This window comes from Oncorhynchus gorbuscha, linkage group LG14, assembly GCF_021184085.1.
Source record: "Oncorhynchus gorbuscha isolate QuinsamMale2020 ecotype Even-year linkage group LG14, OgorEven_v1.0, whole genome shotgun sequence".
In the NCBI taxonomy this organism is placed as follows: domain Eukaryota; kingdom Metazoa; phylum Chordata; class Actinopteri; order Salmoniformes; family Salmonidae; genus Oncorhynchus; species Oncorhynchus gorbuscha.
In genome coordinates this window covers 37668229-37684729 of record NC_060186.1, presented here as the reverse complement: position 1 = coordinate 37684729, position 16501 = coordinate 37668229, and the positions used below count along the sequence as shown (strand labels likewise).

The 16501-nt window shown below is 43.7% G+C and overlaps 1 protein-coding gene and 1 pseudogene across 1 annotated transcript; one reads left to right on the top strand and one right to left on the bottom strand.

The window, feature by feature from the left end:
• Positions 1 to 103: 103 nt before the first annotated feature.
• On the bottom strand, positions 104 to 9002 carry cebpz (CCAAT enhancer binding protein zeta). The gene is given in 19 exon segments (XM_046297964.1): positions 104 to 1284; positions 1665 to 1746; positions 1914 to 1975; positions 2074 to 2169; positions 2275 to 2310; positions 2476 to 2672; positions 2826 to 2892; positions 3016 to 3122; positions 3282 to 3348; positions 3441 to 3509; positions 3682 to 3784; positions 3981 to 4034; positions 4267 to 4355; positions 4756 to 4906; positions 5126 to 5357; positions 5923 to 7271; positions 7273 to 7434; positions 8334 to 8539; positions 8857 to 9002. Coding segments are annotated over 18 exon segments (3258 nt in total). The 5' UTR covers positions 8508 to 8539; positions 8857 to 9002; the 3' UTR covers positions 104 to 1123.
• A 263-nt stretch (positions 9003 to 9265) lies between these two features.
• LOC123994890 lies at positions 9266 to 15998 on the top strand (annotated as a pseudogene).
• Positions 15999 to 16501: the final 503 nt, after the last annotated feature.

Here is a 16501-nt window from a genome sequence, read left to right as displayed (position 1 = left end):
TTGGAAAGACGGAGAACCTCACAAAGCCTAAGTGGCCCAGACCCTTTGGCACTGTTAGCAAAGAGACTGTTCAAAGTAGTAGTACTACTTGAAGTGACAGGTGTGCTGGGTGCTTGTGGTCTTTTTTATTACAAGATGTACACAAGTCATGGTAACATTTACATTTTATATAGAAATTACATTTGCCATGTACACTGACCATCTTGGGCTATGTACACCATTGCTTTGTAACAAAAAATGTATTTATTTTTATTTCAGAAACAGTATGAACAACATGCTTCTCGCTGTTCTGGAGGGTACGGGCTATAGACAGTTCAAAACATACAAACTTGAAGAATCATTCCAATTCCAAACTGCACAGCAATAAAATCGGCACCAAATATTAAAAACATTTAATCTCCAGTTACAATTATTACGACCAGACATAGTATGCTAATGATTTCATTTTGTATTTACCTAGTATAAACCTATACAAAATATTGAACAGAGTTGAAATGTCAATACAGAGAATATGGCTGTTTACACAGGCAGCCCAAGGTAACTTCAAAGCATGACAGCCCAATTATGGGTAAGAGCTGATCTGATTGGTCAATAGTTCAATTAGTGGAAAAATTATCAGAATTGGGCTGCCTGTGTAAACACAGCCTACGTAATTTTACACAGGCATTAAGTAGTTTATCCAATGATCGGTAGAACAAACCAGGAACTGTCAACAGGTATAGATAAAGGCAATACAGTTTGCACTAATGAACACACCCCTGGCATGTCACCCACTTGCTCTCAAATCCCATTAACCCTGGCATATTCGTTGGACTTTAATAAACTGGAGACAGAATAATAGTGTTAGGCTGCATTCACACAGCCAGCCTAATTCTGACCCCCCCATTAATTTGTCTTTTGACCAATCACATCAAATCTTTCAGAGCGGATTAGTCAACAGACCAATTAGTGTAAAAAAAATCTGAATTCGGCTGCCTGTGTGAATGCAGCCTAACCATCACGTTGTCTGTACAGTGAATATCCCAGGGTTTATGGGATTCGAGAGCAAGACCTTGAAAGATTGTTCCAAGAAGGCGTAGAGCATGAACACAAACTTAAGTGATCTTAGGTTCAGAAATGATTACTACTTCTTGAAAGTATTTCTGCCAGTCCTTGATTTGCCAAACGGTTGCTTGCCAAACTGTTTCTTCTTGTTAAACATGGCCTTCTTCTTCCGTAGGGTCTTGACATCTCTGCCTCGGACCCAATCGTCTCTCTGGGCCTCCCACTTGAGCTGCCTGACACCTGGGGGAGAAGAGCAACTTACTCTGCATCCTCTACGAAAGTTTGGTCATCTACTGTATTCAACAACCTGTTTGATATGAAATGTACCCTGACGTGAACTGAATTCAGTACTGTCTTAGGGTTGGTTAACTGTTAATCTCTCAAGCATGATGGAGCTATCTATTTTGTGCAACTTTGACAGGAACACTAGTGACTGAGTGTGCGCCAAACTGCTGTGAAGTTACTGACACTCCATGTGGATATGCTGTAGTTAAGCTAGTATCTAGCCAACTGAGTAAAGTCATTTATACAATTTGGCTTTTTTCTTCTTCTGTCAGGTGACACTAACTGTAGTATTCAATAAGACATGTTTAATAGACCGTATTTAAGCCAAGGCTTACCTGCTTTGTCTTTGTTGGCCATGGCATTCATGCCAATGTTGTCAAACTTTGAGCCAGCATTTTCATCCAACATAAATCCAAACTGGGAAAAAATTAAATAGACATTTAGCATTCCGTGATATCCTTTTAGTTTCATTACAAGAAACTGTTCAACAGACTGACGGGTAGCATAACCGTAATAGGATAGCCATCAGCGCGCCAACTTAACATTGGGAGATATGAGAAATATGATAGGCATGACCATCTCACCTCTTCAGCAGATGCAAACATGGCTGTGTCCTTTCCTTTGTGTTTCTTCCCTGGTTTGGAACCTACAAATGGAAGAATGTTGACATGTCAGATAAGATTCTACACTTCTAAATGAGACTCAGAGCAGTTCAACAGTACACATAGAGGCCCAGCTACTAACCTAGAGACCCAGTGTAGTTAAGATCCTCTGATGCCTTCCTCTTGCTCTTTTTAGAACCTGGAGTGATGTTTGGAACCTCCATCTCATCGTCAGAATCTTGAGGGGAAAACAATATTTTTGAAGAGTCAACTTTTTAAATATCCATTCACAATTATGCCCTTTTGAAAGTAATTTATGTTAAGAAAATTGACTTAAAATTACCGCCAAAAGCAAAATCACCATCATCAAGTTCTGGAACTGAAAGAGACAAGAAATTAGAGTAAAGTCTACACTCGTGGAGGCATGGGCTAGTGGGACTTTCCACCACATTTCATAAACCAGTCATTTCATTTCAAACTAGTCAAGGGAAGTGAACAATTGCACACTTTGGGAGGAAGGAGAGATATTGGGACATAAACATACCTTCCTCATCATCATCCTCCCCAGCGGGGTCCATGAAGGCCCCTCCCTCCTCCTCCAGTTCATCTCCAAAGTCCTCCTCGTCCATACTGCCAAGGGACACCTCCTCATCATCCAGATCACCATCCAAGTCATCATCCAGGTCCGACTCATCCTCATCCCCACCCTTCTTCCCCTTCTTAGATTTGGTCTTAACATTGCTGCAACATGCACAAACAAAATGTCAGATATATCATTCAGTATAAAAAATGAAATAAAAATCACTGGGAACCATTTCAATGCCATGTTTGATAGGTGTACACATGAATCACTGATGATATCTGAATGCAAAGCTTTATCAAACTTGTACTCACCCTGCAAAGTCCAGGTCTGTTTCATCAATTGGCAAGTCAGTGAAGTAACTGTCTCCCTCGTATGAATCTGGACAGGGCGAGAAGGCAACCAAAAATGAGTCAACCAAAGATGAGCCTGAAGTCTGATATACATTGACCCATTTCCTGAATTTTGGCCAATAACAGTTTATTTCAGAGTCCTTGAACTTACCGAGCAGAGTCTCAAACTCATCATCGTCCACGTCCTCCACACTCTCGTTATCTCCATCTCCTCGTGGCCGACGCAGTGCCTTCTCCGCTTCTCGTTTCTTGAAGAACCTAGCGTGGGGAACGGGGCATTTAAAGACAGTCCAGAACGAGTCACTCAAACAATGGACCATTACATTTTCTTTGCTGCCTTATTCACAATATATACATATATTTTTTAATCTGACAGTGTTACTCAAAAGGTCCGTCTATATAATCATAGTTACTCACCGATAGAAGAAGACCTCATCCACAGGAATCTGACTCTCCTTATTGGACAGGAACTCCTCACAGTTCACTGAGAGATGGGAGAAAGAAGACTTGCCTTACTTCTGCTCAATAAAGTGACCCCTTTATCATCCTTTATAGTGATTCAAAAGACACACTCACCAGGTAAATTGTGGATGTTATTCATGGTCAGCTTCTGTTTGGGCTGCATAACTGTAGCGTCTGTGTTTTCTGTGAATGATTGAGATGAAAACAGTTTCAACCAAGACGAAAAGGTAGGGTGAATAACTGATTTGGGGAATGAACTGAGACCAGACAGTTGACTAATAATGTGAACCGGGCAATGAAATGCATTTCTGGTGGACTGAGAGAAAAAGGCAACTGAAAATGTTGGAAATATTACGTTTGCCCTTCAGTTGCTTGGGATTCCTGAAGACGAAGCGATCCAAGAACTTGCTGAGAGTGAAGTCCTGGAGAGGGTCGCCTGTGTAGTTGATGAACTCTCCCTGGGGACATGATGCAGAGGGGAAAGGGATGAATTAAACACAGAAAAACTCAAGTGGGAGTCAGAAGGATAGTGAGGGCTAGCCCTGATACCCACTTGGGCCCATTGCTACACAGCCAACTTCTTTGTATTAATTTTTTGGTAATAAGCACAAAGTTTCCCCAAACATATATATATATTTTAAAAGTTCATTTTACCTGTAGGATTGTCTTGGCGAACAGTGACACTGATGGGTGGAAATGTGCAGAGAGCTGAGGGGGAAAGACAAGATGTAAAACAACAACATAAGTGGATTCTCCTATGGTACATCACCTTTTCTCAAGCAAGCCCGTAACACAGAGCACCTTTCTCTCGTCACACAACTGACGGCGTCCCAAATGGCGCCCTATTATCGAGTGCAATATGGGCCCTGGTCAAAAGTAGTGCACTATATGGGGAAAAGGGTTCCACCTGGGATGCGCCCAATATTGTCATGAGGCTCACCCTGTGCAGCTCCCATAACGTGGTGTGGTCAGCCCCACAGAATAGTGGGTTTCTATGTAACGGGTCGTAGGTATCCATACTCTTCCCACCTGGACAACAAAAGAACGAGTATGCATGAAGAGGGGGAAAGGTGACCACTGAATATACAGGAGTCACAATCAAAACATAATTATACTTACATTACAACACAAATGTTTACAGTTTTATTTGATTTATTTTACCTTTATTTAACTAGGCAAGTCAGTTAAGAACAAATTCTTATTTTCAATGACGGCCTAGGAACAGTGCCTGTTCAGGGGCAGAACGACAGATTTTTACCTTGTCAGCTCGGGGATTAGAACATGAAACCTTTCGGTTACTAGTCCAATGCTCGAACCACTAGGCTACCCCACAATAATAAATGCATTTATAAGTATCTGGGTGTAGGATTTCCCCAAATATGTGAATTGAAAATAATGTTAAGGGGGTGGTCTTAATAATAAATCTCACCTTCAATGTTTTGGTGATGTACCCACGACGATGCAGTGGGTTTCGGAATGATCTCACGCTGTCCTTCCTCCACCTTATCTGCATCTACAAACCTCTCCTCATCATCCTCTTCTTCTTCCTTAAGATCTTTGAAATTCTCCTCTTCACCATCCTGCAATAAAATCATAATATGCGAGATCAAGTGACATGATGACAAAAATCTTCAGAATAAATGAATCTAATGGCTGGTTTCCCAAATATAGATGAAGTCTAGTCCTGGACTAGTGTTAGACTGTGCCTGGGAAACTTTCCCCAAGAGTTCCATTATGTGATTGTGCACAATATGAAAATAACTAGTACTTTATTCTGATGTCATTGAGCTTGGCCTTACCCCACACTCCTGCAGCAGCAGCTTGAGGCCTGGTTTGACCTTCATGACCTCTGATACAAGGAAGAGAGCCCCACAGGCAAATGTAGGGTTCTGCTCACAGCTGACCTGCAGCAGCCTCTTCACAAAGCCTTTGACCCGCCGCAGGACGATGTCTGCCTTCAGAGACTTGTACAGCAGGTTGAGGAACATACTCTGCCTGGAGCACAGAGTCAGACCTGGGTCCATGAGCTTCCTGTAAACCAGAAAACATAGATGCGTCAATCAAGCAGCATGATCATTGTATACTAAACAAAAATATAAAACGCAACATGTAAAGGGTTGGTCCCATGTTTCATGAGCTGAGTTGGTAGAGCATGGCGCTTGCAACGCCAGGATTGTGGGTTTGATTCCCACAGGGGACCAGTACGAAAAATAACAAAAATGCAAGCACTCACTGCTGTAAGTCACTCTGGATAAGTGTCTCCTAAATGACTCAAATGTCAAACAAAAGATCTCAGAAATGTTCCATATGCACAGAAAAGCTTATTTCGCTCAGATTTTGTGCAAAAATATGTTTACATCCCTGTGAGCATTTCTCCTTTGCCAAGATAATTGATTTACCTGACAGGTGTGTCATATCAAGAAGATGATTAAACAGCATGATCATTACAGAGGTGCACCTTGTGCTAGGGACTATAAAAGAGAGACAGACAGCAAACAAATTCACATTTTTTGGGGACAGGATTTGATACAACATACAGCCATTCTTCTTGATCACACCAGCAAGTCACACCAGCAAGTCTAGAAGTGCAGTTTACCTGTAGAGAGCCACATAGTAGCGGTCTGAGACGATCTGCTGAGAGTCCATCACCTGGAAGAGCAGCATGAGAGCCTGGACGGCAGTGTTGAACTTTGCCAGGTGCACTACTTTAAACAGCGTGTCCAGCTGCTCCTTCACCTTTTCGTCCCCGGCCTTGGCGTAGGGATAGGCCCTGTTCACGCCCGACAGCAGGGCGCTTAGCATCTTGGACTCCACATCCTTCTTCTTAATGCAGGCTCGGAAGAAGGAGAAGTAGATGGAGATGAGTTTGCTGGCCAGCTCGGCCTCGTCGTGGCTCAGCAGCACCTGGTTGAGGAAGCACACGGCGTAGTACTGGGCCTTCAGGTTGATGTTGGGCCTGAACATAAGGCGCTCCACCTCGCTGCACACCACCGCCTTCATGTTGGGGTGCTTGTGCAGCAGGGTCTCCAGCAGGTACGAGGCCTTGGCTGCTGTCTTGTACTCAGGGTCTCCCAGCTTGTTGACCACCTGGATGAGAAGGGCCCTCTCCTGTTCGGGCCGGTTGAGCAGCAGCTCGTGGGCAGTGGCCAGAGACTTGGCCTTGGTGGTTGCCACCGTGTCGTGGGCGAGTTCGTCCAGGGCCACCACGAACTCGGCCACGTGGTACTTCAGAAGGTGCTCAAAGTACCACAGGACGAGGCGGCGGTCGCGCGCGTCCTTGTTCCCGCTCGCCTTCTGCTCCAGCTTGTCAAAGGGATGCTGGGCGAAGGTCCTGAGCTTGCGGTTCACTGGCAGCAGGTCAGACATGAAGAGCTCTCGGAGAGTGTCCAGAGCCATCAGCCCCTGTCTGCGACTACCCTTCTTCTTCACCATGGAGACCAGGTTCTCCACATGCTCTATGCTCTGTACCGGGGCATCCTGTATCAGAACTGTCATGGCTGCCATCCTGTCAGCCAGCGTGCCTGCGGAGACCACATTTTTCATCCAGGCTGAGTTGGCCCCCTTCTGCATGTTCTTCTTGCTCTTGTAGAGCCCTGTCTCAGCCTCAAACAGCTTTATAGCCAGGGCCTTGTACTGGGAGACTTGAGACTCATCCTGTGGGTTAGAGGTACCCTCTGCAGTGTACTCCAGGTCAAACCACTTGCCACCTGGTTTGATCAGAAGCAGCTGCCTCGGCTGAAACTCAAATAAGTTGGCATTTAGTTTAGCTTTCTTTCCAGTGGCTGCGACGCTGGTTTTTGCTGTCTCTTTATTTTTCTTATTCTTTGTCTCCACTGTTGATGTGGCAGGCAGGTCCTTGCCTTTAGGCTCTGGTTTGTGCTTCTGATCACCGGACTTGGCTTTCTTGGCATCAGCCTTTTTGCTCTCCTCTGCCTTCTTCCTCTGTAGGCTCATCTGGGACAATCTGTTGGTCTTTGTATGAGCGGATGCCCAGCTTGGTGATGAATGTCTCCAACTCGCCAGGTTCCAGGTCATCTATGGCTCCTTTCTTTCCACCGTCGATCAGCTCGTTCTCATCAATGATTGCGTCAAGCAGGGCAAAGTCAGCCTACCCCAGCACAAGAAAAAAAAGCCAAGAGAAAAAGAGGTGATTGAACAGTCATGACTTGTCTGTGAACATTACCAAGTACAACCACTTGCAAGCAGCTAACGTTAGTTATATCGTACCTTGCCTGGAAACCCGACGTTGAATTGTATTGAATTCTACATCGAGCAGACATTTACGTTTGAATCTCACAGACCGCTAACAAGCCAGAATGAGTACAATTATATTTTAACTCAGTTAACAGTTGTCCGTTCAGTTGGTCCTCTGTGATACAATATATCCACAGGTAACGTTAAGTCACAATTAAATCCACAACCGGTTGTGCGTCCAGAGTTCTATAACCTGAAGCATGCTCACAAAATGATAATACATGCAGGCCAAACATGTATAGGTGCCGAACTTGTGCACATGTTTACATGGTTCTGCGAATGCTTCAGGGGATATTAATCTGAACGTACAATGAGCGCTTTGATACGGTGATTTAATTATACATTCCTGTGGATATAGTGTCTTGCATTCCTACCGTCAAAAGACCAACATCCGTAACAACCGGTAGAGTATGTTTAAATGTATATTTATTCAACATACTGGCGTGTAGAGGTCGTGAGAAGAAACTTTCCAGATCCTAACACTCATTTTTGCACGACGTGGAATTCAATGCAATTAATCGTCGGGTTTCAAGGCAACTAGCTAGCTAGCTAAGTTAGCTACCTAGCATCATCGTCAATAACTACTAACAATGCCAGATAAAGCGTAGCAAAGTCGAACAAATACAGAAAGCATGAACAGTTGAACAAACAGTTTATTCGATATTTTGGGAGAAAATGGCACGTGTTTAGTGGTAGCTGCAGGATAAATGTGCTAGTTAGCATGAGGTGCTAGCCTCAAATAACGTTACTTACTCGGGTTCCACCCAAACGTAAAACCTCGTCCAAATTAAATTCGTCGTCCGGTTGAGGACCATCTCCATTGGTTTCTTCTTCCTCATCTCCATCGTTGTCATTTTCAAACTCGTCCTTTACATTTACAAAATGTGTTTTGGCTAATGCCTTACGGTTCTTTCCTTTCGGTGCCATGCTGAAAGCAGCATGTAGAAAAATGACAGGACCTGGAAGGAAAGTGTGTACAGTAACTGCCTTTACCTATCGTCGAAAGCAATTATTTGTGATCTTCATATCCAGCTTGATTTCAGAACAATATTCGTGTGTTTTATTTTGTTATCCAAATCCACATGACTAGTAGTGTATAGGATTTTCTGGATTATATTTCTGATTTATATGTATCAAACAGGACTGTTTGAACTAAAGTTCAAAGTTCACAAGTCAATTTCATCCAATCAAAAGTTTTGTTACCGGTTTTGCAAAGAATGGGCGAGATAGTTTGCACATAAACCATTCCATTTATCTGAAGTGAACTCTCACTCACCCGGGGCACCACGCCATGCAAAACAAACTAACCCAAATACTGTCCAATCAGAAATGTTGTTGGCGTAAGAAGGCGGATGTACAAGCACTTTTTGAGTGAGGTAATAAATAGGCCATAGTGGCGAAATTATTACAGTATCTCCAAATTAAACACTGGGGTGATAGATGTGCAGAAGATGAGTGTGCAAGTAGCGGTACTGGGGTGCAAAGGAGCAAAATAAATAACAATATGGTGATGAGGTAGTTGGATGGGCTATTTACAGATTGGCTATGTACAGGTGCAGGTGATCTGTGAGCTGCTCTGACAGCTGGTGCTTAAAGCTAGTGAGGGAGATATGAGTCTCCAGCTTCAGTAATTTTTGCAGTTTGTTCCAGTCATTGGCAGCAAAGAACTGGAAGGAAAGGCGGAATTGGCTTTGGGGGTGACCAATGAAATATACCTACTGGAGCATGTGCTGCGGGTGGGTGCTGCTATGGTGACCAGTAAGCTGAGATAAGGTGGGGCTTTACCCAGAAACGACTTATAGATGACCTGGAGCCAGTGGGTTTGGCGACGGATAGGAAGCGAGGGCCAGCCAACGAGTGCATACAGGTCGCAGTGGTGGGTAGTATATGGGGCTTTGGTAACAAAACGGATGGCACTGTGATAGACTGCATCCAATTTGCTGAGTGTTGGAGGCTATTTTGTAAATGACATCGCCAAAGTTAAGGATCGGTAGGATAGTCAGTTTTATTACGGTATGTTTGGCAGCGTGAGTGAAGGCATGCTTTGTTGCGAAATAGGAAGCCGATTCTATGTTTAATTTAGGATTGGAGATGCTTAATGTGAGTCTGGAAGGAGAGTTTACAGTCTAACCAGACACCTAGGTATTTGTAGTTGTCCACATATTCTAAGTCAGAACCGTCCAGAGTAGTGATGCTGGACGGTCGGGTAGGTGTGGGCAGCGATCGGTTGAAGAGCATGCATTTAGTTTTGCTTGCATTTAAGAGCAGTTGGAGGCCACGGAAGGAGAGTTGTATGGCATTGACGCTCGTCTGGAGGTTATTTAACACAGTGTCCAAAGAAGGGCCAGAAGTTTACAAAATGGTGTTGTCTGGGTAGAGGTGGATCAGAGAATCGCCAGCAGCAAGAGTGACATCATTGATGTATACAGAGAAAAGAGTTGGCCCGAGGATTGAACCCTGTGGCACCCCCATAGAGACTGCCAGAGGTCCGGAAAACAGGCCCTCCGATTTGACACACTGAACTCTATCAGAGAAGTAGTTGGTGAACCAGGCGAGGCAGTCATTTGAGAAACCAAGGCTGTTGAGTCTGCTGATAAGAATGTGGTGATTGACAGAGTCGAAAGCCTTGGCCAGGTTGATGAATACAGCTGCACAGTATTGTCTCTCATCGATGGCGGTTTAGGACCTTGAGCGTGGCTGAGGTGTACCCATGACCAGCTCGGAAACAAGATTGCATAGCGGAGAAGGTACGGTGGGAATCTAAATGGGATGAGTTGGACCGCAGAGTGAAGGAAAAGCAGCTAACAAGTTCTCAGCATATTTGCGAACTCCTTCAAGGAAGTTGGGAAATTATTCCTCATGAAACTGGTTGAGAGAAAAGGGTGGCTTCTTTGAAGAATCTCAAATATATTTTGATTTAACACATTTTTTGCTTACTACATTATTCCATATGTGTTATTTCATAGTTGTCATGTCTTCACTATTCTACAATGTAGATTTTTTTTTTTTTAATAAAGAAAAAACCTTGAAAGAGTAGATGTGTTCAAACTTTGGACTGGAACTGTATGCCCAGTCTCGTGATGCTATGTCCTACTACTACATGGCCAAATGCTTTGTAAACAGACCGTATTCATGTGAGTTCAATATATGACCAGTGGAGGGAGCAATTTCCACATTTAGTCCATCAATCTAATAAGCTAAACTGCTAAACAATATGCTGTCTGTCTGTGTTGTCCAGGTCATCAGTCAGCTGCGTGGGGCTGCTGTCTCAGTGCACCTTGTGGAGGTGAGTTCGAAACTGAGCCAGGCTCTGACGAGGGACCAGAGCCAGGGGTGGGCCAGGAAGGATGAGCCTGTGTACCGCCAGGGGACCACCACCACAGGCCTCCCCATCTCCTGGTGCCGCAACCTGGATGACGTCCCCAGAGGTAGTAATCTATAGTTTTAAATGGGGTAATTGTAGTTAATGTCATGTTGGATTACGTGTCTAGAGGTAGACGTAGTATGGAAACTTGGCTGGAGACTAATGATGCATTTTCTAATACTTAGCCAAATGACTATGGTAAGAGTTTAATTTACTGGGTGTGAATTTGTTATTGACTGGCACTTTTTTTTTTCTTTCATACAGGCTTCATGAGTTCTTTGATGCCTTACCCATCCACAAATTCCAGGTACATTTACTTTATCAGCTATTTGGATTAGACGTATAGATCTTGATAACAGATCACAAGTCTTTGGAAAAACATGAATTGTAAAGTGCCATTTGATCCGTTGCGTTGTGCATTGATTGTGACGTGGGCACAGAGAACAAAGGGCTGGAGGGAGGTGATGGTGGATATTGACTTAGACGAGCCAGGCGAGCTGAGGTTTGTCATAGTGCCAGCACCCACTCTTGCCTCTCCTCAGCTCATACAGGTGAGTGCTGCGTGTTGATGATTGCAGCTGTTTTTATTACATTTTTTAATGTCAATATCCAATCATTTCTGTGTAACAATTAAAGAACCTTACTGTGGTTGTTTTCAATTAAAATTGTCAAAAAGAAACAAAAATGCTTCTTAGGAAAGAACAATTTCTCAAGCAAGCTAGAAAGGTGGGACTGTGGGAGTGGTCTGAGTGGGGATGGGATGTCACCAGGCAGGCCAAAACTCCATACCACCAAAACAGGCTGAAATTTCAAGTGTCTTTTCAAACAAGCCTTACAATACAAGTGCATTATCATCAATTTCACAGTATTATTTCAACCTCATAGTGTGGAAATGGACACTAAGTGAACAAAACCGTATTAAAACCTTCCTAATTTTGAGTTGCACTCCCCTTTTTTCCCCCCTCAGAACAGCCTCAATTCATCGGCGCATGGACTCTACGAGGTTTCGAAAGTGTTCCACACGGATGCTGGCCACACGGATGTTGACTCCAATGCTTCCCACAGTTGTGTCAAGTTAGACCATACTTGAGAGACGCAAGAAACTGTTGAGTGTGGGGGGAAAAAAAGCGTTGCAGTTCTTGACACAAACCGATGTGCCTACTACGATACTCTGTTCAAAGACACTTAAATATTTTTACTTTCTCATTCACCCTCTGAATGGCACACAATCCAATGCCAATTCATGTCAATTGTCTCAAGGCTTAAAAATTCTTCTTTAACTTATCTCCTCCCCTTCATCTACACTTATTGAAGTGGATTTAACATGTGACATTAAGGGGTCATAGCTTTCACCTGGTCAGTCTGTCATGGAAAGAGCAGGTGTTTCTAATGTTTTGTACACTCTGTGTATATACAGTTGAAGTCGGAAGTTTACATACACTTAGGTGGGAGTCATTAAAACTATTTTTTTCAACCACTCCACTAATTTCTTGTTAACGAACTATAGTTTTTGCAAGTCGGTTAGGACATCTACTTTGTGCATGACACAAGTAATTTTTCAAACAATTGTTTACAGACATATTATTTCACTTATAATTCACTGTATCACAATTCGAGTGGGTCAGAAGTTTACATTCACTAAGTGTACTGTGCCTTTAAACAGCTTGGAAATTTCTAGAAAATGATGTCATGGCTTTAGAAGCTTCTGATAGGCTAATTGACATCATTTGAGTCAATTGGAGGTGTACCTGTGGATGTATTTCAAGTCCAAACTTCAAACTCAGTGCCTCTTTGCTTGACATCATGGGAAAATCAAAAGAAATTAGCCAAGACCTCAGAAAAAAAATTGTAGAGTCTGGTTCATTATTGGGAGCAATTTCCTAACTCCTGAAGGTACCAGGATCTAAGATGGAATTTTTACTAGGATTTAATGTCAGAAATGTTGATAAACTGAGTTTTATATGTATTTGGCGTAAGGTGTATGTAAACTGTAAAACACAGGAAATCATGTTTTTGATTAAGTTTTTCTTGAGTTTTGTATCATATTGTACAACAGCCGATGAAACTAACACTGTAAAAGTGTGAAGAAATGTGATCAATATTATTTGCTGATAGTTACTGGTTGAAAATACAATTCACACTTAACCGGTTTTGCATGGGTGTGGTTTTGGCTTGCATGGTGACATCACCAGGCGGTATCAGTTAATAGACCAATAAATGAGAGTTCCAAACCTCTGCCAATAACAGCCACTTGTGACCCAGAAATTATTTTAAATTGAGATTAAAACGGCTGCATTGGGCCTTTCACTTTTTAGAAATTAAATTACAAAGATAATAAAAATAAAATCTGTTCAATATCTTTGCCTAAGCCTTTGTTTTATGGTACATAGACACAAACACACCCACAAATTGCTCAAACAAACTCCTTTTTCCTTAAAAGTTTGACGACTCTCCAGCATCTGTCTTTTATTATCCACGTTTATCCAATATATACAGTACCAACCTATTTCATCTGGTCTCTCTGGAAGAGTGCAGGGGCTTTGAACAGCGTGCCAAAGCCTGACATCATGAGTGATCTTGGGTGAAACCCCCTTACTGGTTTGAGATCCCGACTAATGGCTGCAGCCTGTGCCTGACAGGCATGTGTATCTCAGGTTCCACATATTGTAGTAGAGTTTATTAACCTTAACGCTGTTCTCTTTACGCTCGCCATGGTTAAAAGCAGTACATAATCGTCTCTGGTGCTCCGCTCTTTCATCACTGTGGTCTAATGGAGTTTCCATTAGAAGTAGATAGGCCTATAGCTTTTAATACTCCACTTGAGTCTCTTTTTCCCATCAACATGTGTTCCCCGATTAGTCTAAGGGTGTGTCCCAAATCGCACCCTATTCCCTATATAGTGCACTACTTTTGACCAGGGCCCATAGGCTAGTGCACTATATAGGTGAATATTTTGCCATTTGGGATGCGTCTTATCCCACCCAGGCAAGCCCCTCCTTTTGGTTCTGTGTTGCCTAGGGGCTTGGAGCCGGTGCTGCTTAGTGGAGATGATTTGGAAGTGAAGCCATGTATGATTGATGATGTGTGTTCTCAGGCCTCTGTGTGTTGGCCGGGGCTTCACACAGACGAGGTAAGCAGAGCCACTCTTGTTTTTGTTCTGAAACCCCTCACCTCCTAGGCAGGTGAAGTGAGACGGCTCGTGGAGGTCTGCCCGGAGGGAGGGGTCATCGTCCAGCAACTGGCCAATCGGATCTCAGAGGACGGGGGCGCAGCACTGATTGTAGACTACGGGCACAGCGGGACCAAGACGGACACGTTCAGAGTACGTACCATCATGTCTCCAACTTGGCCCATTTATCAGCAGGTTTTAATACGGTCTCGGTTTGTGTGTGTCTCTGACTTAGTGTGTATGGTAATGTGATTAGCCGAACAAGCCTCATCGACAAGGAAACTGATGCAGGAAGCCGACATGCCTCTCTTGCCCTTTGCTGGTGACACACGGAAATCAGGGTCAACTGCCCTCCAGTCCTGTTCCTCGTGCTCCACACTAACCTAGCCTCATCTGGCCCCTATTAAGAGGGGTGGGCTCTCACTGCATGGCTCTCTGGCTCTGGGACTCACTAAATTGTGTGATGAAAAGGGGGGCTGGGGGAGGTTCAAACAAGCGGCCCCCTCCTTCAAAAGACATGTGGCAGGGAACTGCACAATCCCATCTGTGAACAAGGCGTCCAATGGTTCAGGACGGCTCACGCTTATGTCACAAGTGACTACATGAAGATATTATCAGCTGTTGCTTGTGAAAGGAAGCACCTGATTTGGAATAATAAAAAATAACAAATTAAGTCAAATGAAAATGTAACAATACACCAATAACAAACTATTGTAGTCATGCGTCATGTTGTCATAACACCAGACCACCTCTCCTGTCCCCCACCCCCAGGGGTTCAAAGATCATAAGCTCCATGATGTCCTAGCGTCGCCTGGCTCTGCTGACGTGGACTTCAGTTGCCTGATTAAGATGGCTAGAGCTACGGTGGTCTGCGTGGGGCCTGTCTGTCTGAAAAATATGGGCATCGATACAAGCTTACAGGTGGGAAGAAACCCTGTGTTCACACAGCATTATTCCACTTATTTATACATGGGGCTACGGTGACTATTGTATACTGAACAAAAATATAAACCCAACATGTAAAGTGTTGGTCCCATGTTTCATGAGCTGAAATAAAAGATCCCAGAAATGTTCCTTGCGCCCAAAAAGCGCAAGGAACACATTTGTTTGTGAACACATTTGTTTACAAAGTGAGCATTTCATACTTGGGTGAATCCTAGCAAAACCAGGACAAAAACAGTTGTTGTTTATTGTCCTGGTTTCGTTACAAATTCACCCACAAATAAGTTTGCATCAGTTTCTTTCAAAGCAATACGTTAAGTGGACATTCATGGTTTTCAACTGGCTGATCGGGGCTTCCAAGAGCACTTGGGATAAACGTTTTACTTTGCCCTCTACTCAATTAGCGTTGTCCAATTGCAATGTTGGGTTTCTCTTCAGGTTCTGCTGAGGAAATGTGCAGACCCGTCTATAAAGGCCGAGCTGATCCAGGGCTGTGACATGCTGACCAACCCCCAGAAGATGGGCGAGAGGTTCCAGTTCTTCACCATGCTCAACCACAGTCGGCTCACCAGGCCTGAGCAGTCCGAGGGGGGTGAGAAGATGGCCCCGGTTCCCAAGAAGGCCCCAACGCCTCTCGTGAAAAGCGTAGCCAGAGACCCACCATGGGTTCCAACAGAGACTGCACTGCAGAGGCTGTGAATGTGAACTCGCCTATGAAGGCACTTAAAATTCGCACCCATGAATTTAGTACTACACCTTGATTATATACAAAAGACCTTCGGAAGCAATAGGAGTTGGTCTGAATTTAGTTTGAAAAGTTGAGCTTATATGCTAATCAAGTCTAGGAATGATGCACCCTGAGGGACGATGGCAACTGATGTCTTTCTTTATCATATATATATGTTAATTAAAGCAACATGTAATTCAGAGGGGTTACGGAATGTAAATGTTCTCAGTCAGAAGAACGTCACCCCAGGTCACTGCGTTTCAAGCGTTAGGAATACGGCTCCACTCTGCTCCTGTCTTTTGGAAGGAAACTATTAATGGGCCACGTGGTGCCTGGCTGCCTTAACATCTTGAACCAATTGGGTGAGCGTGGCGTTCGTAGATAGCAGCCGTGTCCCAACTGGCACCCTATTCCCTATGCAGTGCACTACTTTTGACCAGAGCCCTGGTCAAAGGTGGTGCACTACATAGGGCATAGGGTGCCATTTGGGATGCAAGTCAGCCACTCGCAGCATGCTGTGTTTTGCTCTGACAGGCTCGCCCTTGCTGCCCCAGTAGCAATTAAAAGAGACTATTACACAGGACTATCACCGTAGCCAAAATAACCAGCCAGTCCTACTGAAGGGAGGCTAATGTGAAGCTAAGATATTAAAGTCTTGATGATTAAAAGTCATCATACAACATTTTTCTTGTGTATATTATATATCTGTACCATCTTTG